Raw genomic sequence first — 25,600 nt, 5'->3', positions numbered from 1 at the left:
AGTACACCTTGCAAGATGCTATTTTATTTTAAAAGTTTATTCATAGAATACTATAAATAAAATCATCTGTAGTTCTATCATTCTATAAATATTATACTTTGAAGAACAGTTGGAAATGCATGTTAATGCACTAATAAAGAAATCATAATAAAATGTGAATGGCTATATACTGGAGAGCGAGAGGTCCAGCCCATCCAGCGGTCATTTTTAGTTTTTGTCTTCTTTTCCCAGTACAAGCCATTTGGAAGTAGCAACGTTGTTTCTGGAAGCTGATTTTGTTAGCAAAACAATTCTTTTATGTTTTTGTCTCCTTTCTTTGCTAGGAATTCCTTCGCTCACATATTTCTTGACTGAAAGGTGCACTCATACACTTTGTTTATGCTTCCATCAGAATGAGATCGCATTAGAAAAGTCTGAAGAGTTACAATTCACAACATACCTATATTTTGAAAGATGCAAAAGAAATTCAGCTTACAAAATATTAAAGCATCATGTTTGCAGGACTTGGAACAAATGTTTGTAACACAAAGTTGCCAGATTTCAAAAGACTACAACCTGAAGTGAATATATACAAATATTTTACAGATCTATCATTAACTGAAAGGGAAGGCTTAGAGAGCAATAAAATACATTAGAGCATAAAAGCACACTAACACTGTGATTTTTGTCTGCTTACATTTTTCGTTATTTTTACAGATGTATTTTAATATATTTAAACTAGGCAGGATAATACCTAAAAACAAGGCAGCAGGAGATTTCAATCAGGCAATTTAAGCATTTGTTTATTACCGTCCCTCAGTGTAATTTGAAGACCCGATTAAGTATAGGGATATACTTGCCTCAGATAGGTTGAACTTTTTAATCCTGAAATATTTTTTTAAGGTTTGCATTTCAGCAACTACAGTATATGTGTATGCAGCTGAGAAATATGCACTCGCCCTCGCTCCATTTAAACACAGCCATGTCTATAATTTGAAGAGTTACATTCTGGCTGTGAGGTTCAACAGGAGTTAGCCTTCTCACTAACAATACTGTAATCTTTCCTTTCTGCCATTTAAAAAAACTCTTTCTCGCTGATCAAGTTACGTCAACATTTATTTACATTTCCGCCCAGTGTCATTACACATAAACAAAATAGAAAAATGAAACTGCTAAGAAACAGAAGTGTATGCACATTCACAATAATTATACCTCAGGACTCAAAACATTGCATTCAAATATCACTAATCATGTTTTCTTTTTAATATTTTTTCCACAAATGGTAGTCACATTAAAATGTAAATAAAAACAACTTTATTACATTTCTTAAACTAACGGATTGTGAAGGAGAGAAATGAATGCTTCTTATAGCATTCTTAACCCAAACTCTGCTTTGTGTACTCAATAAAGTTAAGTTGTGGTATAAATACATAGCACAGAAGCAAAGTCCTCCAACTCCAACTCAATTTAGGAAGCAGCATTTGATGCAAGCTGACCCATAGTGTCAAACATCCGATCCATGCTGTATACCCCTTACATAAATCTAATTTGTTGCTCTGCATTTGGTTAGAAAACCCCTGCATTAGCATAGTTTTCAAAGGGAGCAGGGACAAATATTGTTGAGTGAAGGCTATATTGTGAGTAAACATTCGGAAATATAACTTTAAAGGTGCTTCATGTGATGGATTATTTTCGTATGGAATGAGTTGGCAACAACCTGGCCCAATTACCTTTGAAGGTAATTATACACTAAGCAGCCTCTTGATATTGTCTTGATGATCCAATTCAAAATGAATTCTTTCAAACATCTGAAATACTGTTGGATTTATCAATGACATTTACTCATCAAATAAACAGTCACAAATAGACATAAACTGTGTACAGGTAAATGGTCAGTCTCCTCTGTGATCAAACAGCAGAACTCTTTTTAAATACCTTTATTTTTATTCATATTTTTGCTAGCATCACAACCCTGTAGATATACAAAAATATCACTGCAGCAAAATAATTTTCTGACCTTTTAAAACAAGAAAAAAATATGGGGGCTCTGAAAATTCCTTCCTTGATGCTCTTTAAAAGTCTTTTAAGTGGAAAAATCCATATCAATCAGTCGAAAAAAGATCGCCTGCAGAGGGCAATGGGGCCAAGCCACCTGTCACATTGGGAAGCTGAGACAGATCTGGGAGGCTCTGGATATGGGACTTGAGTTCTTTTCGCACTTGCGTCACTTTGGCCAGTTTGCGCTTGTACTCCTGTGAAACACAGAAAGTTGCACATGATCATTCAATGGAAGCACTTGCAATTTGTTAAAGTTAGGATGAATTTCCTGACCAGCCTTGGAGGGCATCTACCGCACACGGTGCCTCAGGAAGGCCGTCAGCATTCACAAAGACTCCTCATACCCTTGTAATGGACTGTTCGAACTACTTCCTTCCAGCAGACATTACAAGGCCTTCTACGCCCGCACCTCCAGACTCAGGAACAGCTTCTTTCCCAGAGCTATAGCTGCTCTGAACCGGCCCTGCTGAGTGCCCCCCACCCCCATGGACTGTCTCCCTCGGATGGTCGCGTCGCACAGACACATCTGCACTTTAGTCTGTTTTTACTATTTTACTGTTGTAATGTTCTTTGTACAAACCATGTTCTCGGGGTATCTAAACCTAAATTTTAGTAGTTACTTAAGTTATGATGTCGGATGGAAGCTGCATACCCAAATCTCGTTGCACTTATGTGCAATGACAATAAAATAGATTATTATTATTATTATTATTATTATTATTATTATTATTATTATTATTATTATTATTATTATTATTATTATTATTATTATTATTATTATTATTATTATTATTATTATTATTATCCAAAGGGGTCAGTGATGGAAAATCAAATATCTCCACAGCTTGCATCTACATAACATCAGAAAATCCCTTGCAATGTCAACGAGCCACTTTCACTCACTTTAATAGGTAGGGTGGAAAAAACATCTCAACAAAAATGGAAAATTTGCCACACTAGCATGAAACTAAAGATAATTATGTGGTCAGGGATTGAGTTTGCACTCATTTGATTAAAGAACTCACACCACAGAGGAACTATCACATTGCCGGGAGAGTCCATCTGTGCTGTAGGTTATGGAACAATGAAAGAAATTAGATTTTCATTGCATTAACCAAGGTATTAGGACTTTGTAAGTTTTTCACTGTATCTCTGTGCATATGGCAATAATAAACCAATATAAATAATACCACATGATTAGAAAAAATGAGCTGTTTTCACATAAGGACATCGTGCTGGAGTAACTCAGTGGGTCAGGCAGTATCTTTGCAGAACATGGATAGGTGAAAGTAGGGACAGGCAAATGTGCGGAGGGTAATAGGTGGACACAGGCAAGGGTTTTTTAAATCGCCGATTGGTTGGAACAAAGGCCAGAGATTAAAGCAGAAAGTGTGAGAGACTGAACAGATGCAAATTGAGGATGTGGGGGTGAGAAAAGGGAGGGTGAGAGAGGAGCGATGTTAGAAGTTACCTACATTTGGAGAATTCAATGTTCATACCTTTGGTTTGTAAACTACCCAAGTGGAACACGAGGTGCTCTTCCTCCAGTTTGCATGTGGCCTCACTCTAGCAATGGAGGAAGCCCAGGACAGAAAGTCAATATGGGAATGGAAAGGGAAGTTAAAATGGTTAGAAACCCAGCGATCCACTAGGCCTTGGCGGACTGAACGCGAAGAGGTTGCCGAGTCTATGCTTGGTCTTGCCGATGTACAGGAGGCCAAATCGGGAATACTGGATGCAGTAGATGAGGTTATGAGATGCATGTGAACCTCTGTCTAGAAGGATTGCAGGAGACATAAATGCAACTCTTCAATCAGTCTGTCTCACACCTTCTGCTTTAATCTCTGACCTTTGTTCCATTGACCATTCGCCTTTCAAAAAAACCCATTGCCTGTGTCCATCTATCACCTACCACGCTGTGTCCTACCTTTCCTTTCTCTCAGCTTTCTTACCCTCCCCCCATTTCCCCACATTCAGTGTGACGAAGGGTCGCAGCCCAAAACGTCACCTATCCATGTTCTCCAGAGATGCTGCCTGACCTGCTGAGTTACTCCAGCACTTTGTGTCCTTTTGGCTAAATGACTACCTTATTTCAGCACAACCACCCACTTTTGTATCATCAGCAAACTTGCTAATCTTGCCCTGTATGTTCTCATCCAAATCACTGATGTAGATGGCAAAGAGTAACGGGCCCAGCACCGAACCCTGAGGTACACCACCAGTAACAGGCCTCCAGTCCGAGAAGCAACCTTCCACCGTCACCCTCTGCTTCCTTCCATGATGCCAATTTGCTATCCATTCAACTATCTCTAGTTGAATCCCATGCGATCTAACCTTCCAGAGCAGTCTACCATGCGAACCTTGTCAAATGCCGTACTGAAATCTATGTATACTCCGACAGCTCAGCCCTCATTGACCTTTTTGGTCAGACTTCAAAAAAATCAATCAAATTTGTGAGACATGACCTCCCACGTACAAAACCATGCTGACTATCCCAAATCAGCCTTTGCCCATCCAAATGCCCATATAACCTATCCCGCAGAATACTCTCCAGTAACTTTCCAACTACAGATGTTAAGCTATAGTTCCCATCATTTTCTCTGCACAAATTCTTGAATAGAGACACAACATTTGCCTCCCTCCAGTCTACCGACACCTCTCCTGTATTTAAAGATGACATAAATTTCAACCAGGGTTCCTGCGATATCCTCTAGTTTCCCGCAATGTCCTCGGATATATCTGATCAGGCCCTGGAGATTTGTCTACCTTCAAACATGATAGTACCTTCAATACTTCTTCGACCGTAACACTGACTACTCTCAAGACATTTCCATTGATTGCCCCAAATTCCTCTGTCCTACTGTCTTTCTCCTCTGTAAATACAGAGGAGAAATACTCATTGAGGACATTGCCCATCTCCTGTGGCTTCACACAAAGGTGACTGCTTTGATTCCTGAGAGGTCCTACTTTCTCTCTAGTTATCCTTTTCCCCCTTATCTTATTGAAACATATATGATTGTTAAGTGTTTGGACACGCTCGAGGCAGGAAACATGTTCCCGATGTTGGGGGAGTCCACAACCCGGGGCCACAGTTTAAGAATAAGGGGTAAGCCATTTAGAATGGAGACTAGGAAACACTTTTTCTCACAGAGAGTTGTGAGTCTAGGTGTTTCTAGGAATAATACAGTAGGTGCAGGATCAGTTCATTCCTAGGAGGAAGAAAGATTCCAAGGGGAGAAAGGGACGACCAGGGCTGACAAGGGACGTCAGGGACAGTATAAAAATTAAAGCGAAGAAGTGCAACGTAGCAAAGATAAGCGGGAAGCAAGAGGATTGGGTAATGTTTAAAGAACAACAGAAGATAACCAAAAAGACAATACGGGGAGAAAAGATGAGGTAAGCTAGCCAAGAATATAAAGCAGGATAGTAAAAGCTTCTTTAGTTAAAACCAAAGTTGGACCCTTGAAGACCGAAAATGGTGAATTTATTATGGGGAACAAGGAAATGGCAGATGAGTTGAACAGGTACTTTGGATCCGTCTTCACTAAGGAGGACACAAACAATCTTCCTGATATAGTAGTGGCCAGAGGATCTGGGGTGAGAGAGGAACTGAAGGAAATCCACATTAGGCAGGAAATGGTGTTGGATAGACTGATGGGACAGAAGGCTGATAAATCCCCAGGGCCTGATGGTTTGCATCCCAGGGTACTTAAGGAAGTGGCTCTAGAAATCGTGGATGCATTAGTGATAATTTTCCAATGTTCTATAGACTCAGGATCAGTTCCTGTGGATTAGAGGGTAGCTAATGTTATCCCACTTTTTAAGAAAGTCGGGAGAGAGAAAACTGGGAATTATAGACCAGTTAGCCTGACATCGGTGGTGGGGAAGATGCTGGAATCAATTATAAAAGATGAGATAGCCGCACATTTGGATAACAGTAACAGGATCGGTCCGAGTCAGCATGGATTTAAGAAGTGGAAATCATGCTTGCCTAATCTTCTGGAATTTTTTGAAGATGTAACTAGGAAAATGGACAAGGGTGAGCCAGTGGATGTAGTGTACCTGGACTTTCAGAAAGCATTTGATAAATGTCCCACATAGGAGATTAGTGGGCAAAATTAGGGCACATGGTATTGGAATTGGGTAGAGTGCTGACATGGATAGAGAAGTGGTCTCTCTCATCTGGACAGCCAGAAGGGGGGCTATGTGAGGATGCTGTTCATAAACTTCAGTTCAGCCTTCAACACGATAGTCCCCACCAGACTGGCGGAGAAGCTACTGGAATTAGGGCTCAACATCCCCCTTTGTGCCAGGACCCTGGACTTTCTCACTGCCAGGCCCCAGGTAGTCAAGATGGGAGGGAATACATCGAAGTCCCTCACCCTGAGCACAGGATCGCCCCAGGGTTGCGTCCTCAGCCCCCTACTGTACTCCCTGTACACACATGACTGTGTGGCTAGGTTCAGCTCCAACTCAATAATCAAGTTTGCTGATGACACTGTGGTGATGGGCCTGATCTCAGACAACGATGAGAAGGCCTACCGGGAGGAGGTGGCTGATCTGGCACTCTGGTGTCAGAACAACAGCCTCCTCAAAAAAACGAAGGAGCTGATCGTGGACTTTAGGAGGGAACATCATCCGAGGATGTACACACCATTGAGGATAAATGGGAAAACTGTGGATAGGGTGAGCTGTTTTAAATATCTGGGAGTCCACATCTCTGAGGATATGACATGGACATCACACGCCGCAGCATTCGTGAGTAAGGCAAGGCAGCGCCTTTACCACCTCAGGCAATTGAGGAAATTCAGAGTGTCTCCGAGGATCCTCCAGTGTTTCTATTCAGCGGCTGTGGAAAGCATCTTGTCCGGAAATATTACAATCTGGATTGGGAATTGCTCTGCCCAGGACAAGAAGGCTCTGCGTTCGGCAGAACGCATTATGGGAACTTCACTCGCCCCTCTGCAGGAACTATACATCAGGAGGTGGAACTCCAGAGCCAATAAAATCATGGGAGACCCCTTCCACCCCTGCAACGGACTGTTCCAGCTGCCACGGTCAGGCAAACGCCTCTGTTGCCATGCTGTGAGAACGGAGAGGATGAGAAGGAGTTTCTTCCCAGAGGCCATTAGGACTGTAAACACCCATCTAACCAGGGACTAACTTTACTGTACCACTCTACTGCTTTTTTTTTTAATTGCTGTTTTTTTCCATTTTTCCTTCCAGCCCACAATATTTAATATGTAAAAGAATATGTGATTCTGTTCCATTCTGTTTGCAGTTTGTTTGGTTGTTTGTTTGTTTGTCTTTTTGCACAAAGTCCACGAACATTGCCACTTTTCATTTCACTGCACATCTCGTATGTCTATGTGACGAATAAACTTGACTTGACTTGACTTGACTTGGTTGGCAGACAGGAAACAAAGAGTAAAGATTAACGGGTCCCTTTCAGAATGGCAGGCAGTGACTAGTGGGGTACCGCAAGGCTCGGTGCTGGGACCGCAGATATTTACAATATACATCAATGATTTGGATGAAGGGATTCAAAGTAACATTAACAAATTTGCAGATGACACAAAGCAGGGTGGCAGTGTGAACTGTGAGGAGCATGCTATGAGAATGCAGGGTGACTTGGACAGGTTGGGGGAGTGGGCAGATGCATGGCAGATGAAGTTTAATGCGGATAAATGTGAGGTTATCCATTTTGGTAGCAAAAACAGGAATGCAGATTACTATCTAAATGGCGTCAAGTTAGGAAAAGGGGAAGTACAACGGGATCTGGGGGTCCTTGTACATCAGTCTATGAAAGTAAGCATGCAGGTACAGCAGGCAGTGAAGAAAGCGAATGGCATGTTGGCCTTTATAACAAGAGGAGTCGATTATAGGAGCAAAGTGGTCCTTCTGCAGTTGTACAGAGCCCTAGTGAGACCACACCTGGAGTATTGTGTGCAGTTTTGGTCCCCTAATTTGAGGAAGGACATTCTTGCTATTGAGGGAGTGCAGCGTAGGTTTACAAGGTTAATTCCCGGGATGGCGGGACTGTCATATGCTGAGAGAATGGAGCAGCTGGGCTTGCACACTCTGGAGTTTAGAAGGATGAGAGGGAATCTCATTGAAACATATAAGATTGTTAAGGGCTTGGACACACTAGAGGCAGGAAACATGTTCCCGATGTTGGGGGAGTCCAGAACCCGGGGCACAGTTTGAGAATAAGGAGTAGGCCATTTAGAACGGAGAAACACTTTTTCTCACAGAGAATGGTGAGTCTGTGGAATTCTCTGCCTCAGAGGGCGGTGGAGGCAGGTTCTCTGGATGCTTTCAAGAGAGAACTAGATAGGGCTCTTAAAGATAGCGGAGTCAGGGGATATGGGGAGAGGGAAGGAACAGGGTACTGATTGGGGATGATCAGCCATGATCACATTGAATGGTGGTGCTGGCTCGAAGGGCCAAATGGCCTACTCCTGCACCTATTGTCTATTGTCTATTGAGTCTGTGGAATTCTCTGCCTCAGAGGCGGTGGAGGCAGGTTCTTTGGATGCTTTCAAGAGAGATCTAGATAGGGCTTGTAAAGATAGCAATCAGGGGATATGGGGAGAAAGCAGGAACTGATTGGAGATGATCAGCCATGATCACAATGAATGGCGGTGCTGGCTCGAAGGGCCGAATAGCACCTATTTTCTATTATCTATCTATCTCGCTAATTGTAAAACTCTGATCTTGGAAGTGTATGTATGTGTGATGTTCGCGTGCATTTCACATCTCCTCAAAAACACGACGCGCTACCGGTGAAATGTTTACATATTCCGATAGAGATTTGGGCTGTGAAGTCAATAATCGCCTTATCTGAAAATTTCATGCATTATTTCTCGTTATTTATGAAAATTTCCAAATATTTCAAATAACTTAGAAAATAAACGAGCTGATGACATCACAATGGGTTTCCTCGCGCGGCCTGTGCGCAGTTTTCCACGCGCTGCGAGTTAGTCACCCACCCCACTCCCGACTCGCAGTCATTTGGTCGCTGCACGCCCGCTCGCCGTGGGCTCCGCAGCACACTCGCCCGCCAGGCTCCCCTCCTCCTCTCCCGCCCCCCTCCTCCTTTCCCCCCCTCCTCCTTTCCCCCCTCTTCCTCTCCCCCCCTCCTCCTCTCTCCGCCTCCTCTACTCTCTCTCCCCCCCCTCCATCCCTTCCCCCTCTCTACCGCCCTCCTCTACCCCACCTCTCTCGCACTCTCTCTCCCTCCTCTCTCTCCCCCCTCTCTCCCCCTCTTCTCTCTCCCCCTCTCTCTCTCCCCCTTCCCCCCTCTCTCCCCCCTCCTCTCTCTCCCCCTCTCCCTCCGTCCCCCTACCTTTCCCCCTCTCCTCCCTCCCCCTACCTTTCCCCCCCTCCTCCCTCCCCCTCTCTCCAGCTTCCTTTCCCCCCCCCCCCCGCCCCCGTCTTTCCCCCTTCCCCCTCGCCTCTCCCCCTACTTCTCTCTCTCCCCCTCCCCTTCCCCCCTGTCCTCTCCCCCCTCCCTCCCTCCCCCCCTCACCCCCCTCCCCCCCTGTGTGTGTGGGGTGGTTAGTGTGTGTGTGACGCCGCAGGCCGAATCCCCTCCCCCGCAACTGCGCGTTGAGGGGATGGGACCCAATGGGTCCCACTTGGTTTAGTATACTTATAAAACTCTGATCTTGGATGTGTATGTATTTGTGTGTGTGATGTTCGTGTGCGTTTCACATCTCCTCGAAAACATGACACACTAATGGTGACATTTTTACATGTTCTGAAAGAGATTTACGACGTGAAGTCAAAATTCGCCTTATCTGAAAATTTCATGCATTTCTTGAGTTATTTATGAAAATGTCCAAAAATTTCAAATAACAGAAAATAAATGAGCTGATGATATCACAATGGATCTGCTCGCGCGGCCTGTGCACACTGTTTTCCACGTGCTGCGAGTTACGTCACACCCCCCCCCTCCCCCCAGCTCGCAGTCATTTGGTCGCCACCCGCCCACTCACCGTGGGCCCAGCAGCCCGCTCGCCCTCTCCTCTCTCCCTCCCCTCCTCCTCCTCTCTTCCCCATACTCTCTCTCCCCCCTCCCCCCTCCCCTCTCCTCCCTCCCCTGCTCCCCAGAGATGTGTATGTATTTGTGTGTGTGATGTTCGTGTGCGTTTCACATCTCCTCGAAAACACGACGCGCTAATGGTGAAATCTTTACATATTCTGAATTTACGCCATGAATTTACGCCATGATGTCAAAAATCGCCTTATCTGAAAATTCCATGCATTATTTTCCAAGGTATTTATCAAAATGTTCAAACATCTCAAAAAACGAGGAAAAAACAACTGTCTTTCGCTTATTCACTGTGCTTAGCCCTGCTCACAACATTGTTGCTATCCAAGTACACTGAGTGCTGCTAGCTAGCAAGTGCAAATGCATTTTTTTTAAAGTTTAAAAATGAGGGAGGGTGCATAAGGTGAAATGAGCAGCCCCTGCGCAGTTGTCGGCTATGGGTGAGTGGTGGAATATTGCATTGGGGAACGGGTTGCGTTGCACAGGCCTCCTGTGTGACAGGGACCCAACGACACTTGATCTAAATACACTTTGGTCTGGTGTATTCATAAAATCTTTTGGGATTGTCATCAATGCTATTCGCCAGAGCTATCTCCTGGCCCCTATGGCATTAATAATTAATCTTACTTGTCATGCGTCATATACATTTTAAAGAAACTAATTTGTTAATTGTTACATTTCCAGCTTAATCGTAAATTATGCTAGTAAAAATGTCCACTTTGGGAGTAGGGCTTTGGCTGGGCAGCATTATTGTGTATTGTGTGACCACCCCATTACAAGAATGATGTGGAGGCTTCGGGAAGGGTGCAGAGGAGGTTTACCAGAATGATGCCTAGATTAGGGGTATTAGCTATTAGATTGGACAGACTTAATTGCAGGGAGTCCTGATATTATTATGTGAGAGGCATAGAAAGGGTAGACAGTCTGAATCTTTCTCCCAGGATGGAAAAATCAAACAATGGAGGACATAGCTTTAAGGTGAGAGGAACAAAGTTTAAAGGAGATTTGCTGCGCAAGTTGTTTTACTCAGAGGATGGTGAGTGCCTGGAACGTGCTGCCAGGATTGTGATTGAAGCAGATAAGTGATTGAAGCATTTACAGGACTTTTGGATAGGCATATGGAGATACAGAGAATGGAGGGATATTGATTATGCGCTGTTAGATAAGAGATGGTCTTGACAACATGTTCGGCATGGACATTGTGGACGGAAGAGCCAGTTCTTGTGCAGTACTGTTCTATGTTCTTCATTCTTCCTGCCTGAACTCTCATCTCTAAATTCATGTTCAACCTCTGTTAAACCCATGCAGAATGCTATCCCCATTTCCCACTCATTTTCACCCGATTTGTTCCCACCCTTTTTGCCCACGTCCTATTGTCAGGCATTCATTGAGTTTTCTTTTCCTCCAGTATTCTAATCCCAAAACTACCTTCCTAACATCTTGCTGTTCCATCATGCTCCACCCTGATGCTATTTCCAATCTCCTTTTCTCCATCTGGGCTCCATCACTTAGTTTCAATCTTTAAAGGCTTTCTTTACGGATTCCATTTCCAGTCTCCAACACCTGGTAGCTCCTTTTGCCCAACTATAATTTCCAGCCTTTTTTTCTCATTCTTTTCCCCAACGTCTACAATCTATGAACTCATTATCTTTCGCTTCATAGCTCTTGTGAAGGCTCACCCTCGCCCCAAAATTCTCATCACTCTATTATCTTTCAGACTTCCCATTCTTTGAGCCTTCATTTATTTCTCCCCCCTTCCCTAATTCTTCTGGAGCATGCACTTTGGCAGCTTCCATATTTTGTTTCAATCATAAATTCCTTGACTATGCTATTCGTAGAATGCCTCAGGAAGACCAAAATGCTCATGACAAAATTACCTGTTGTGAATTAAATAGTGGTGTCAACTTTAATGTGGAATTCATTGCCACAGAAGGCTGGATGGATATTTTTTGGCAGACATTGATAAATTCAGTTAGGTTATGTTTAGTTTAGAGATATGGCGTGGAAACAGGATCTTCTTACCATAGTGTCCACGCTGACCAGTGACCATCTGTACACTAGTTCTATCCTACAAATTAGAGACAATTTCCAGTAAATCTTCAAACCTGCACGTCTTTGGAATGTGGTAGGAGACCAGAGCACGTGAGAAACCCCACACAGTCACAGGGAGAATGTACAAACTCCATACAGATTGAACCCGGGTCTCTGGCACTGTAATCCATCGCTGTACTACTCTGCTGCCCTCATGGATCAGCATTACATTGATAGGTGAAAGAAGATTGATAGTTATTTGCCCAATGTACTATACTGATAGAATGGCCAGAGTAACAGGGATTGATCTCCTCAGCAAAGAAAATTTGGCAGAGATAGGGCAAATATTTTTGTTGATAATCCAAAGACAAAATGCTTTTGAGAAAATATCCGCAAAACAAAGGGGAACACAGTGGCGCACAGTGCCAGAGAGCTGGGCTTGAGCCTAACCTCAGGTGCTGTCCGTGTGGAGTTTGTACAATGCCTGGGTTTGCTCCGGTTCCTCCCACATCCCAAAGATGTGTGGGTTTGTAGGTTAATCAGCCTCTGTAAATTGCTCCCTGTGCAGGGATTGGATGGGAAAGTGGAATAACAAACCATTCGTGAGTAGGAAAATTCAATGAGGCAGTTCTTAGGCCAGGATCCATGCAAATCCACACCCAGATGAGACTATTCAAGTCAGCCTTGCTCAAGAGATTGCATGTCCTATGAGGGGTATCCGAGAAGAACCAGAGGACATTAGTTGTAGGTGAGAAAGGCAAGATTTAATAGAAACCTGACGGGCCATTTTTTTCACTCAGAGGCTGGTGGATATATGGAATGAGTTACCAGAGGAGGTCATTGAGGCAGTACAATAACATAATTTAAGACACTTGGACAGGCACATGGACAGGAAAGCTTTAGAGGGATATGGGACAAATGGAACAAGCTTAGATAGGGCAACTAGGTTGGCTTGGATGAGATGTGCCAAATGGCATGTTTCTGTGCTAGATGACTGACTCTATCTGCCCTGCACTGCTGTACTCCTCATGAAGTGTAAAGGTGCAGCTCCAATTTCTGCAGTTTTTCTACCTGTGGGCAATTTTCTCATTGAGGTATTAAAATGAATCAACAGCAGGAGGTAGGTAATTAGAGCGTTCTTATCTGACTACATTAGGTTGTGTTTTAATTTTGCACTGGGTGGAATTTTTCTTGAATTATAATTTTACTTAAGACATTTAAATTAAAAAACATCCCAGGTGATATTATCGAAGTCATTCGGTCAGTGCAGGTGATTTTTATTCTCAAAGAGACACTATGCAATGCTAGGACTGGGCTCCAGGGATCCATGCCCCAAATTATGATGTTGATTGCTTTGAAAAGCTGGTCTTGAAGTAGATTCAATAGATTTAAAAAGGAATCTTGTGTGAACATAAACAATGTTTATGGCTATAGGAAAGAATGGGAATGCGATTAATTGGATATTCTTTCACTGCGCAGAAACATGATTGCAATGAATGGCAATTTTTATTATTTTTTTGTCTTACGAGGCTATAAGTAGTGCATTAAAGATGGGTCTTTCTCAAGACTCAAGCTCCAAGACATTGTTTTATTGTAGCTGTATCAGAATGTTTAGTTATAGACTCAGTCATACAGGCCACATGGCCCATCTTGCATATACCAAGATACCCCATTTACACGAGTCCCACCTGCCCCCGTTTGGCCCATATTCCTCTAACCCTTACCTAGCCATATACCTGTCCCAATGTGTTTTAAATGACACAAGAGTACCGGCATCAACTATCTCCTCTGAGCCAAAAAACACAGATAGATGCCTTGCAGCAGAAATGACCAGGTCTGATACATATAGAAATAATGCCTTATCTAAAGTTGGAGAAGGCTGCAACATGCCCAAGTTGATTCATTTGAATACTATTTCTTCTTCGGTGAACAGCAAAATTATCAACTGTACCCTGGCATTATTTTTACAAAGCAGAATCTATATATTCCTAAAATTCATCTTGTCTGTCCATTTGCGTGTGTGGCTGCGTGTGTGTTAGTCTTGCCCTGAATTACGCCAAAATGGTACTCAATAGCACTACAATTTTTGGCCCACCTTACTCACCATTGTCCTGTGGTGTGTTGTATCAAGTTTCGCTCAGATTGATTTTACAAGTTATTTACATATTCAACTTTACAAAATCCAGTTTGAGAAAAATAATGTGACGTTGCCGTGACAGTTAGCAGCTATGACGTCACAATGGGATCTCATTTACATAAACTGCCCGTCGGCAGTGCTCCACCCCACAATTATATCACAATGGGATCTCATTTACATAAAAAACAAAACAGCAGCTGCCCGTCAGCAGTGTTCCACTGGCAGTTAGCAGCGTATGACATCACAATGGGATATAATTTACATAAACTGCCTGTCAACAGTGTTCCACCCAGTGCAATGAGAGATTTGTTACATTGTTGTACGGAGAGGGAGGGAGTGGGAGAGCAGGGAGATAGAGGGAGGAGAGGGGGGTAGGGAGAGGAAGGGTTATGGAGGGAGTGACAGGGTACGGGAAGGAGAGGGAGGGAGAGAATGGAGGAGGGGAGGTGAGAGAAGAGGGAGGGTGAAGAGTGGTGGGTGGGAGTGTTGGGGGATGAGGAGAAACGAGCTGTGCCTGCGCAGTTGGGGGCTAAGGGTGAGTGGCGGAATATTGCGTTGGGGAACGGGTTGCGTTGGGAGAACGGGTGAGTGGTGGAAACGGGTTGCGTTAGGGGAACAGGTAAGTGGTGGAATATTGCGTTCGGGGAACAGGGCCCAAAGGGCCCGGGGGTAGACAGGGGAGAGGGATTATGGAGGGAGAGAGGGTGTGACTGAGGGTGGGGAAAGGAGAGGGAGGGGGAGGGAGAGGGGAGGGAGGGAGGGAGGGAGAGGTGAGGGAGGGAGTGGGGGAGAAGAGGGAGGGAGAGGTGAGGGAGGTAATGGAGGAGGAGAGGGGAGAGAAGAGGGAGGGTGAAGAGGAGGGGGAGGATGTGGGGGATGAGCCAACAGGGGGCGCTGACCTGTGCGCGGCTGCCCAGCCAGCAGCTGTCCGTCTTTTCATCTTTTTTTTTATTTTTAGTTAGTTAAAGTGTTTTTGTTTCTGGAGTTCTAGACTTTTTTATTTGGGGGGTGGGGAGGGGGGGGAAGGGGGAAACTACCTTTCAGGGTCCCTACCTGGTCGGAGAGGCAGCTTTTCTCCGGGCTGCAGTTTCGACCCGTCCTCGCGGCCTACCAGCGGGCCTGGAGCGGCGTCTCCTGTCGGGGACCGCCCAGAACCACGGCTTCGGCGGCGGCATGGCGCTGGAGCGCTATCGTGGAGCGGGCGATGCCTTGCCCGGGTCGCCGCGCTGGAGCTCCGGTGAGCTGAAGACCGCCGGGAACAACATCGCGGAGCTGCGGGTCTGAGGAGCGGCCAGCTGCGGGCGGCGGCGCTGAACTTTTCACCGGGAGCCTGGGATCTCGCGACGAGATCGCCAGTAGTGGAGCTCCAACCGGCGCGGCCTTGTTGGCTTTGGAAGCCGCGGCCTCCAGTACGGAAACGGCCGTTCCAGGTGTCCCAAGCCGCTGTGAGGATTCTCCCGACGCCGGAGCACCATCACCCGGCGAGAACGGCCAGGAACATCGGGCCTCCGTAGAGGCAACTGTGGAGGCCTCAATTGGCTCGACTATGGGTGAACTGGGGTTGGGGACTGGACTTTGTGCCTTCCCTCATGGTGGGAGCCATTTTGGGGGGATGTTCTTTATGTTTAAATCTCTTATTAATGTTATGTCTGTATTCTTTCTTTATGTGCTGCATTGGCAAGAAGCATTTCACTACACCTAGGTGTATGTGACCAATAAATAACCTTTGAACCTTTGAACCTTTGAAATGAGCCGTGCCTGCGCAGTTGGGGGTTATGGGTGAGTGGTGGAATATTGCATTGGGGGAATGGGGCCCAACGGGTCCCACTTGGTCTAGTATCTAATATGTGACAAAATTATCAACACAAATGTATAAACTTCCTAATCTAAAACATTATAGTGATACTGTGATATTATTCCTTGTTGTGTTACGGGTCTCACAGTTTTCAAGAGAGTGTTAGATTTAGCTCAGGGCTAAAGGAATCAAGGGATATGGGGGAAAAAGCAGGAACGGGGCACTGATTTTAGATGATCAGCCATGATCATATTGAATGGCGGTGCTGGCTCGAAAGGCTCCTGCACCTTTTTTTTGTTTTATGTCACACAGGAATATATTGTCACTGATCTTTTTTGGCTAAAAAAGCATTTTAGTTTAGAGATACAGCATGGAAACAGGCCCTTCGGCCCACCGAGTCCGCACCGACCAGCGACCCCCGCACATTAACACTATCCTACACACACACTAGAGACAATTTACACTTATACTAAGCCAATTAACCTACAAACCCGTATGTCTTTGGAGTGTGGGAGGAAACCAAAGATCTCAGAGAAAACCCATGCGGTCACGGGGAGAACGTACAAACTCCATACAGACACCACCCGCAGTCGGGATCACACCCGGGTCTCTGGCTCTGCAAGCGCTGTAAGGCAGCAACTCTACTGCTGTGCCACCATGGTTCAATTCATGAAAAATTGAGTAGGAACTACTAACAGTAATGTTAATTAAACTACATTACGGCGATAAATCCCTGGTGGACTGGAACATTTATTTTTAAAATCATTTGGAGTGTACTCGTTCGGCTTTGTGGAATTCTATTTAATATCTCTGTAGACTTGCAGTATTTTCTAGGTGGCGCTGCAGTGGGCTACACTATGTTAATGATGTTATACGTGCATTACTGTCCTGTTCTGTCTCCCAAGAAATTGCAGTTGCACTACAAGGCCTCTTAAGAACCCATTAGATCAAATCAACAGCACCATGGCAATCAATATTAAACTCCAGTTGTGTAGCTTATTCTTACACAATGTTGCAGCTGTATCAGCCACCAAGTAATGCGACCTAGTGAGGTTTCCACATACTTTATCACAATGACTATTTCCCAACTCAAACTTAAATTTGCTAATCATGATATAATGGACATCACCTAGTCATTACCTGGTAATGGTCATTACCTAGTTTGGGCACATCATTTATGCCAAGTATTTGCACTGCAGTATTAAAAGGTGTGCTACAGTCTGAGCTGTTCAGCTGAGAAAATAAATCAAAACCCTGCTTGTCTTATTAGATGGGCTACAAAAACAACCAATCATTACCCAGAAGTGCAGGGGCGTTCCCAACGTTCACATCACTGTTCATTCCTGAAATAATGCCAACAAATTAGATTAACATATTGCTAATTTTGGAATTGCACTTTATTCCAAACTGGTCACCCTATTACCCACAATGACGGCCAAAGCACTTCAGGAGAGCTCTTAGGTAGCCCAAGAAATCACGAGGTAATAAAAAATGTACATGAAAGCAAATTGGTTTTATGAGCACAAATGGCGATAAGAGCAATTGATACCAGTAATAATGTTTTGCCCGCTTCCCTTCATCCTTTCCCAGCCCAATCCTCCTCCCCCCCCCCCCTCACCTACCTCTGCACTTTGCTCATTTTACAGCTTTTAGCCACTTAGTTTCTCTCAGGTCAAGTTTGCCTTCCCCACTTCCATCATGTCATTCGATCCATTGCTCTCTAGCTGTTGATCACCCTTCCCTGCAACACTCTAACCCCTGCTCCACGGAGTCCAACAGCCACACTGTCTGAGAATTGCAGCCACCTCCCCTCACCAGATAATCTTGGGGATACCTCACATAATCAGTGATGAGGAGGTGGTGGTGAGTGGGAAGTCAAGTTTATTTTCATGTACACAAGTAGAGTGACGTATAAGTACAATGAAAATCTTGCTTGCAGCAGCATTAGAGGCACATAGACAATATACAAAAACATAAATAAAATATGAATTGTACACAAAGTCGATAAAACAGTGAAAAGAAAGACCCTGCAAAAATCAAGATATTAGTGTAAATAATGCAATTAGAAAACAATTCCATGGTAGTGCTCCGTAGTCCGTAATGTTCCGTTGCGGAGGTACGATTTGGGTAGGATTTGGGTCATTTCAAGAGCTTGATAGTTATAGGATTTCCTGGTGGCGGCGCGACTCGTTGCAGCGGCTCCTACAGCCTGTCTGTCTTTTTTTATTTTTTGTCTAGTTAAATGTAGTGTTTGGTGTTTTTTAAATACTGGTTTTTAAATGTGTATATGTGGGGGGCGGGGGGGGGGAGGGGGAAACCGTTTAAAATCTCTTCCCTGTCCGGGAGACCCGACCTTTTCCCTGTCAGGTCTCCGTTGTCGTTGGGGCCTAGCACCGTGGAGCGGCTTCCAACCTGAACGACCCGGGGGCTCGGGAGACTGCGCTGCGGAGTACTCACCATCGTGGGGCTGGCCGGCCTCGGAACGTGGGGAGCGGTGGTGACTCGCTGCTGCGACTCGACTCCTGGGGCTCGGAGGCTCCAGCAACGCAGCCGCAGGTCCAGTGGACTGGGACATCGGGAGCTCGCGGGTCCGGGGGGAGAGAGAGACCGCTTCCCGGAGCTCCCGCAACGCGACTTCTCCAGCCCGTGTCGCGGGGTTTGGAACGACCCGGAGCGGGGAAGTACATCACCCGGCACGGCTTCGTGGCCGTGGGACATTACAGCGCCCGCCGGGGGCTCCAACTTCGAGACTTCTAGACCGGGAGCGGGGCCGTAAATCGCCCGGCACGGCCTAAAATGGCCGTGGGACTTATCTTCGCCCGCCTGGGGCTTGGACATCGGGAGAGACATGGAGAGCAGGGGAGAGAAAATACTTTTGCCTTCCATCACAGTGGGTTCACTGTGATGGATGTTTGTGTGAACTTAATTGTGTGTATGTCTGTAGGACATTGTTTTTGTTTGTATGGCTGTGGAAACAAAATTTCGTTTGAGTCTCACTGGGGCTCAAATGACAATTAAATTTGAATTAGAATTTGAATTGAATTAGGAATATGGGACTTCAAGCTACTGTGCCTTTTGCCAGACGGCAGCAGCTTCCAGAGGGCATGACATGGATGGTGCGATCTTGCTCCTCACATAGATGCTTTCCATGGTGGGGAGAGCAGAGATGGTCCATCCAGCCTGAACCACCACCTTCTGCAACCTCTTGCATTTGTGCATTAGAATAGCAGAAGACTCCTGAAATACCCCACAGAGCCAAATGACCAGGGGGGGTGGGGGGGGGGGGGCGCGATGCTGAGAGCAGAGAGGAACCTGGCAGGGGGCTGCAGAGAACAAAAAGGGACCTGGCAGGGAGCTGCCGAGAACTTAGTGGGACCGGGCGGATGGACGCCTGCAAACACGTGCGGCGGCAGGTCTGGTTCGCCATTGCAAGAAAATAAAACAGTACTAAGTCCTTTTGTCGGCACCAGAAACATGGCGACACTTTGCTTACTGCCAAGGTAAAGTCTGCTGGATGTTTTTACTTGATTGTATGCAAAAACAAAGAATTTTACTGTACTTAGGTACACGTGACAATAAAGTATCATTGATTCATACAAGGCCATGATGCAATAAGTCAGGATAGTTTCAACAGTGCATCTGTAGAAGTTTTTTAATTGCATTCGGCAACAAGCCAAACTTCTTTAAACTTAAGTAGAGACATAGGTGTGCCTACATGATTGCATCTATCTTCTGGGCCCACGACAGGCATCTGAAATGTTAACGCCCAGGAACTTGAAGCTGCTAACTCTCTCCATTGCTGACCCACCAATGAAAATTGACACACGGTCTCCTGGCTTCTTTATGAAGTTAAAGATTAGTTCCTTGGTTTTGTTGCCAAGATGTCGTTGTTGCAGCATCACTCAACCAGATGTTTTATCTCTCTCTCCTGTACATTGGTCCATAGCTACCTGTGATTTGGCCAACCAGTGGTGTCATTGGTGAATTTATGAAAGGCATTAGAGCTGTGCTTAGTCATACAGTTGTGTGCAAAGAGAGAAGCAGCTTTGAGTTGCATCTGTGCTCATGGTTAATGAGGAGGAGACGCAACCATTCTGCACTGAATGAGGTGCGCTACTGGGGAAGTCAAGGATCCCATTGCAAACAGTGGTACAAAGACCTGGTTCTTGGAGCTTAGTGATTAATTTAGAGAGATTGATTCTGTTGAATGCCAAAGGGCGGCACGGTGGCGCAACGGTAGAGTTGCTGCCTTACAGCGCCAGTAGACCCGGGTTTGATCCTGACTAAGGGTGCTTTCTGTGTGGAGTTTGTACATTCTCCCCGTGACCACGTGGGTTTTCTCAGAGATCTTCGGTTTCCTCCCACATTCCAAAGATGTACAGGTTTGTAGGTTAATTGGCTTGGTATAAGTGTAAATTATCCCTAGAGTGTGTAGAAGTGTTTATGTGCGGGGATCGCTGGTCGGTGTGGACTCGGTGGACCAAAGTGCCTGTTTCCGCACTGTATCACTAAACTAAACCAAGGTCAACGAACAGCAGCATAACGCATGTGCTCCTATTATTCAGATGGTCCAAAGTAGAGAGTGAAGAGTCAATGAGATAGCACGTGCTAGTAATCTGTTGCAGTGATAAGCAAATTGAAACAGATCCAGTCGTTTCTGAGGTGGTAGTTGAATCGTGCCATAACCAATCTCTTGAAACACTTCATGATGTAAAAGTTATTGAGGTAGATCACCATGCTTTTCTTGGGCACCACTACATTTAATTGCCCTCTTGAGGAAGGCGAGAACCTTAGATCGCAGAAGCGAGAACATTGAAGGTGTCCTTGAGTACTCCAGGTATTTGGTCCACACAGTTCTTTAACACTCGGCCAGGAACGCTGTTTGGGCCAGATATTTGCAGGATTCTTCTTCTTGGTGTTCTGACATTGGCCTCATAAACTGAGATCATAGTGTTGTCAGGAGCTCGGGTAGCTGTGCTCTCCCACTGTTTTTCCTTTCAAAGGGTGCATAAAAAGCATTGAACTCCTCTGGAAGTGATATATATATTGCCAGCCACTTGGTTTTGCTTTATAGCTGGCAATATCATGCAAGCCCTTCTATAGCTATTAAGCATCCCTCTTCGATCAGCTTAGTTTACAGATGTCTCTATGCTTGCAATGGTCTACAAAATATCATAGCTGGACTTCTTATATGACTACGGATCATCATTCCTAAATGCCACAGATCAGGCCCTTGGTAGATTATGAATCTGCTATTTGCAGAGCTGGTTGTTGGGCAGAAGTACAATTTTTGGACAGAAAATGTTTTTGGCCATTAAAAGGCACAATAAAGTTGATTATCCCTGCAGGACAATGTGCAGAAGACATCAACTTTTTGTAAACCATGCAAATAGACAATAGACAAAAGGTGCAGGAGTCGGCCATTTGGCCCTTCGAGCCAGCACCGCCATTCAATGTGATCATGGCTGATCATCCCCAATCAGTACCCCGGTCCTGCCTTCTCCCCATATCCCCTGACTCCGCTATTTTTAAGAGCCCTATCTAGCTCTCTCTTGAGAGCATCCAGAGAACCTGCCTCCACCGCCCTCTGAGGCAGAGAATTCCACAGACTCACCAATCTCTGTGATGAAAAAGTGCTTCCTCGTCTCCGTTCTAAATGGCTTACTCCTTATTCTTAAACTGTGGCCCCTGGTTCTGGACTCCCCCAACATCGAGAACATGTTTCCTGCCTCTAGTGTGTCCAAGCCCTTATCAATCTTATATGTTTCAACCTTTAGAGAGGTTTAGAGTGGTTTGCAAGGGTTTATGTGTTTAGAGAGGTTTATAGACAATAGGTGCAGGAATAGGCCATTCAGCTGCTCCATTCTCTCAGCATATGACAGTCCCGCCATCCCGGGAATTAACCTTGTAAACGCTGCACTCCCTCAATAGCAAGAATGTCCTTCCTCAAATTATTCCATTAAAATGGAATACAATGGATCCTTTTCAGATTTGGTTTCCCGCAGAATCTATCGCCACCCTCCATAATGAGATGCAAGCTACAATCCTCAGTATTAGATCCACCTTCAACCCAGTTGCAGGGCAGTCTGGAGCGAACCAAAGCAATCTTTGTTGCTCCAATACTTACATCACCTCCAACCAGCTCCCTCAATCCACAGAATAAGAAACTGTCCTAAATTATTTGCCTCTAATCTAAAACCAATATCATGCCAATTTCATTAATTAACATATTGCATACAGACAATGTTAGCTTATGTGCACAAGTGGAGACCACGTTTCAAATCAGTTTCAATTTGGTCATGAAAGCATACGAGGATGGATGGATCTCGTCCAAAGATTTCTGACTGACCATGGTGCTTCACCAACCTACCCCCATGACAGAACATTACCCCCCAGAAAACATGAACTATACCTTTGTGGCGCAGGTCAAAGAGATGACAACAACAATGAAAAAAATCAAAGCCTCAAATGTGTTAGCTGAAAGTGTTTGAAGACCAAAATTTCAAACCATGCCAAGCTCATGGTCCACCAAGTAGAGGTGATCTTCTCTCCAGTTTGTGTTGAAGGAACAAGGAATTACAACTCTGCAAAATCCTGAGTATGCTGGGAGGACAAACAGGTGAATGTCAGCAACCACCTCAGTCTCCAACCATACAAAGGGATGGAAGGAGGCTCTTATCATATTGAAGAAGGGTCTCAACCTGAAACGTCACCCATTCTTTCTCTCCAGAGATACTGCCTGTCACGCTGAGTTACTTCAGCTTTTTGTGTCTATCTTTAATCAAAGTCAATTGGTTTCCATGGTTTGGGTACATGTTCTCCATTTCTGATTTAAAACTCTTGAAACAAGCACTCTGCTCTTACCTCTGTCACTAGCAATTTCTCGGGACAGAGAAGATACAGGTCTTCCTGAAAATCTTAGTCTTCTTAAAAAAAATATCCTCAATGACCTAAGGCTGCATAAATATTCAGAAAGATGGCGCGGCCCTGTCCAGTCGCCGTCGTGGCAGTTCCGCGGAAACTGTGCGTATTTTTAACTTGCATGTCCTTTTTTAATTTATTTCAAAGTACCAACCCCCTTGCACTAACAAAGTATGACAGGGAAACTCTCTTAAAACTAAACTTTAGTGTAAATGGAGACTTTTTAAACAATGTACTCAACCGATCCAGCATGGCCCGCGGCAACAACAATGGGAGCGCGGCTCCAAGGAAAACCCGGAGAAAACATCGGGGTAAGCGGGGGGGGGGGGGGAGATTCGGAATAGGCTGAGAGCCCAAGCCTTTCGTCGCTGATCTCGCTGGTGCCGGATCACGTAAACTTCCCAACCGAATCCTCACTGTTTACCGTGCTGACAGAACAGAAGAATCTGGGAAATCCAAGGGTGGAGGAGTCTGCTTCATAACCTATAACAACTGGTGCAACCCTGGAAATATCAAGATGCTTTCCCGTTCTTGCTCGCCGGACCTGGAGCATCTGACGATCTCATGCCGCCCATTCTACCTTCCCCGTGAGTTCGGCTCAGTGGTCTTCACAGCCGTCTATATTCCACCGCATGCGGACACAGAAGTGGCACTATCGGCCCTACACGATGTGCTATGTCGACACCAAAACAAGTACCCGGATGCGGCTATGGTAGTGGCTGGAGATTTTAATAAATCAAATCTCAAGAAGGTCATGCCGAACTTCTACCAACACATCACGTGTTCCACCAGGGACGACATAACATAGGACCACTGCTATACGCCGTTCTGGAAGGCTACAAGGCCGTTTCACTCCCTCCTTTAGGAAAATCTGACCACACTGCCATTTTCCTGCTGCCGGAGTATAAACAAAGGATAGTACGGGAAGCGGCAGTGACGAGGGACGTAATGTGGTGGTCCGACCAGTCAGAGGCCATGCTGCAAGATGCACTGACCGATGTCGAAGCAATTTCCAGTGACGTCAGTGAGTTCGCGGAATCGGTCACGGACTTCATCGCAACAATAGCCGATAACGTCGTCCCCACGGTAAGGGTTAGCATCGTTCCGAATCAAAACCCCTGGGTGGACAGGTCCGTTCATGTTGCCTTGAATGCTCGCACCGTTGCCTACAACTCTGGCCTGGCATCCGGAAATATGGACATCTACAAGGTAGAGTCCTACCGACTGCGAAGGGCGGTGAAGGACGCAAAAAGGAGGTACAGGGACAAGATGGAGTCACAGATGGAGCAGCAGGACACCATACACCTTTGGAAGGGGCTACGGACTATAACCAACTACCGGAGCAGCCCCCCCCCTCAACCGGAAGTGCCGGCACCTCCCTAGCTGATGACCGGAACTCCTTCTGCGCACGTTTCGAGACGGGCAACATCACCCCAAGCTTGCCAGCTAACGACAACACCGCCAGCGGCTAGCGAGGCTGGAGGGAGGGCCATCATTGGTGGTGGGTACACACTCTCGTTGTCCGAGCACGACGTGAGGGGGTCTCTGACACGTGTGAACACGAGGAAAGCTGTAGGCCCAGATGGCATCTCTGGGCGAGTACTTAAGTCTTGTGCTACGCAGCTAGCTATGGTGCTCACTACAATATTCAACCTCTCCCTGGCCAAGTCCGTGGTCCCTGCCTGCTTCAAAAGACCCATCATTGTACCTGTACCAAAGAATGCCTCTCCAGCTTGTCTGAATGACTACCGTCCGGTGGCCTCACCTCGGTAGTCATGAGATGCTTTGAGAGGCTGGTCAAGAAACACATCTACGCCTACGCCCTCGTAACATGGACCCGCTACAATCCGCATACCGTCCGAACAGATCCACGGATGATGCAGTCTCCCAGGTTCTGCACACCACTCTCTCTCACCTTGACAGCCAGAAGGGGGGCTATGTGAGGATGCTGTTCATAGACTTCAGTTCAGCCTTCAACACGATAGTCCCCCCCCCCCAGACCCGCTGAGAAGCTGCTGGAATTGGGGCTCAACACCCCCGTGTACCTGGGTCCTGGACTTTCTCACCGCCAGGCCCCAGGTAGTCAAGATGGGAGGAAATACATCGAAGACCCTCACCCTGAACACAGGATCCCCCCAGGGTTGGGTCCTCAGCCCCCTACTGTACTCCCTGTACACACATGACTGTGTGGCTAGGTTCAGCTCCAACTCTATAATCAAGTTTGCTGATGACACTGTGGTGGTGGGCCTGATCACCGAAAATAATGAGAAGGTCTACCGGGAAGAGGTGGCTGATCTGGCACTCTGGTGTCAGGACAACAGCCTCCTCTTGAATGTCAAAAAAACTAAGGAGCTGATCGTGGACTTTAGGAGGGTACAACACTTTTGAGAAATATAAAAGTGGATAAGTCTCCAGGTCCGGACAGGATATTCCCTAGGACATTGAGGGAAGTTAGTGTAGAAATAGCAGGGGCTATGACAGAAATATTTCAAATGTCATTAGAAACGGCAACAGTGCTGGAGGATTGGCGTACTGCGCATGTTGTTCCATTGTTTAAGAAGGGGTCTAAGAGTAAACCTAGCAATTATAGACCTGTTAGTTTGACGTCAGTGGTGGGCAAATT

General features: G+C 45.7%; 1 protein-coding gene across 1 annotated transcript in view; it reads right to left on the bottom strand.

Moving 5' to 3' along the window:
- Positions 1-1,058: 1,058 nt before the first annotated feature.
- Positions 1,059-25,600, bottom strand: part of LOC116991015 (regulation of nuclear pre-mRNA domain-containing protein 1A-like) — a 70,018-nt gene continuing 45,476 nt past the window's right edge. The window contains exon 7 of the mRNA XM_033049298.1: positions 1,059-2,231. Coding sequence (XP_032905189.1) covers positions 2,082-2,231 — 150 coding nt within the window. The 3' untranslated portion in view covers positions 1,059-2,081. The remainder of the gene's footprint in view (positions 2,232-25,600) is intronic.

This window comes from Amblyraja radiata, chromosome 2 (genome assembly GCF_010909765.2).
Source record: "Amblyraja radiata isolate CabotCenter1 chromosome 2, sAmbRad1.1.pri, whole genome shotgun sequence".
Lineage (NCBI taxonomy): Eukaryota > Metazoa > Chordata > Chondrichthyes > Rajiformes > Rajidae > Amblyraja > Amblyraja radiata.
Note: the sequence above shows the minus strand (reverse complement) of the source record. Positions and strands in the feature narration are given on the sequence as shown.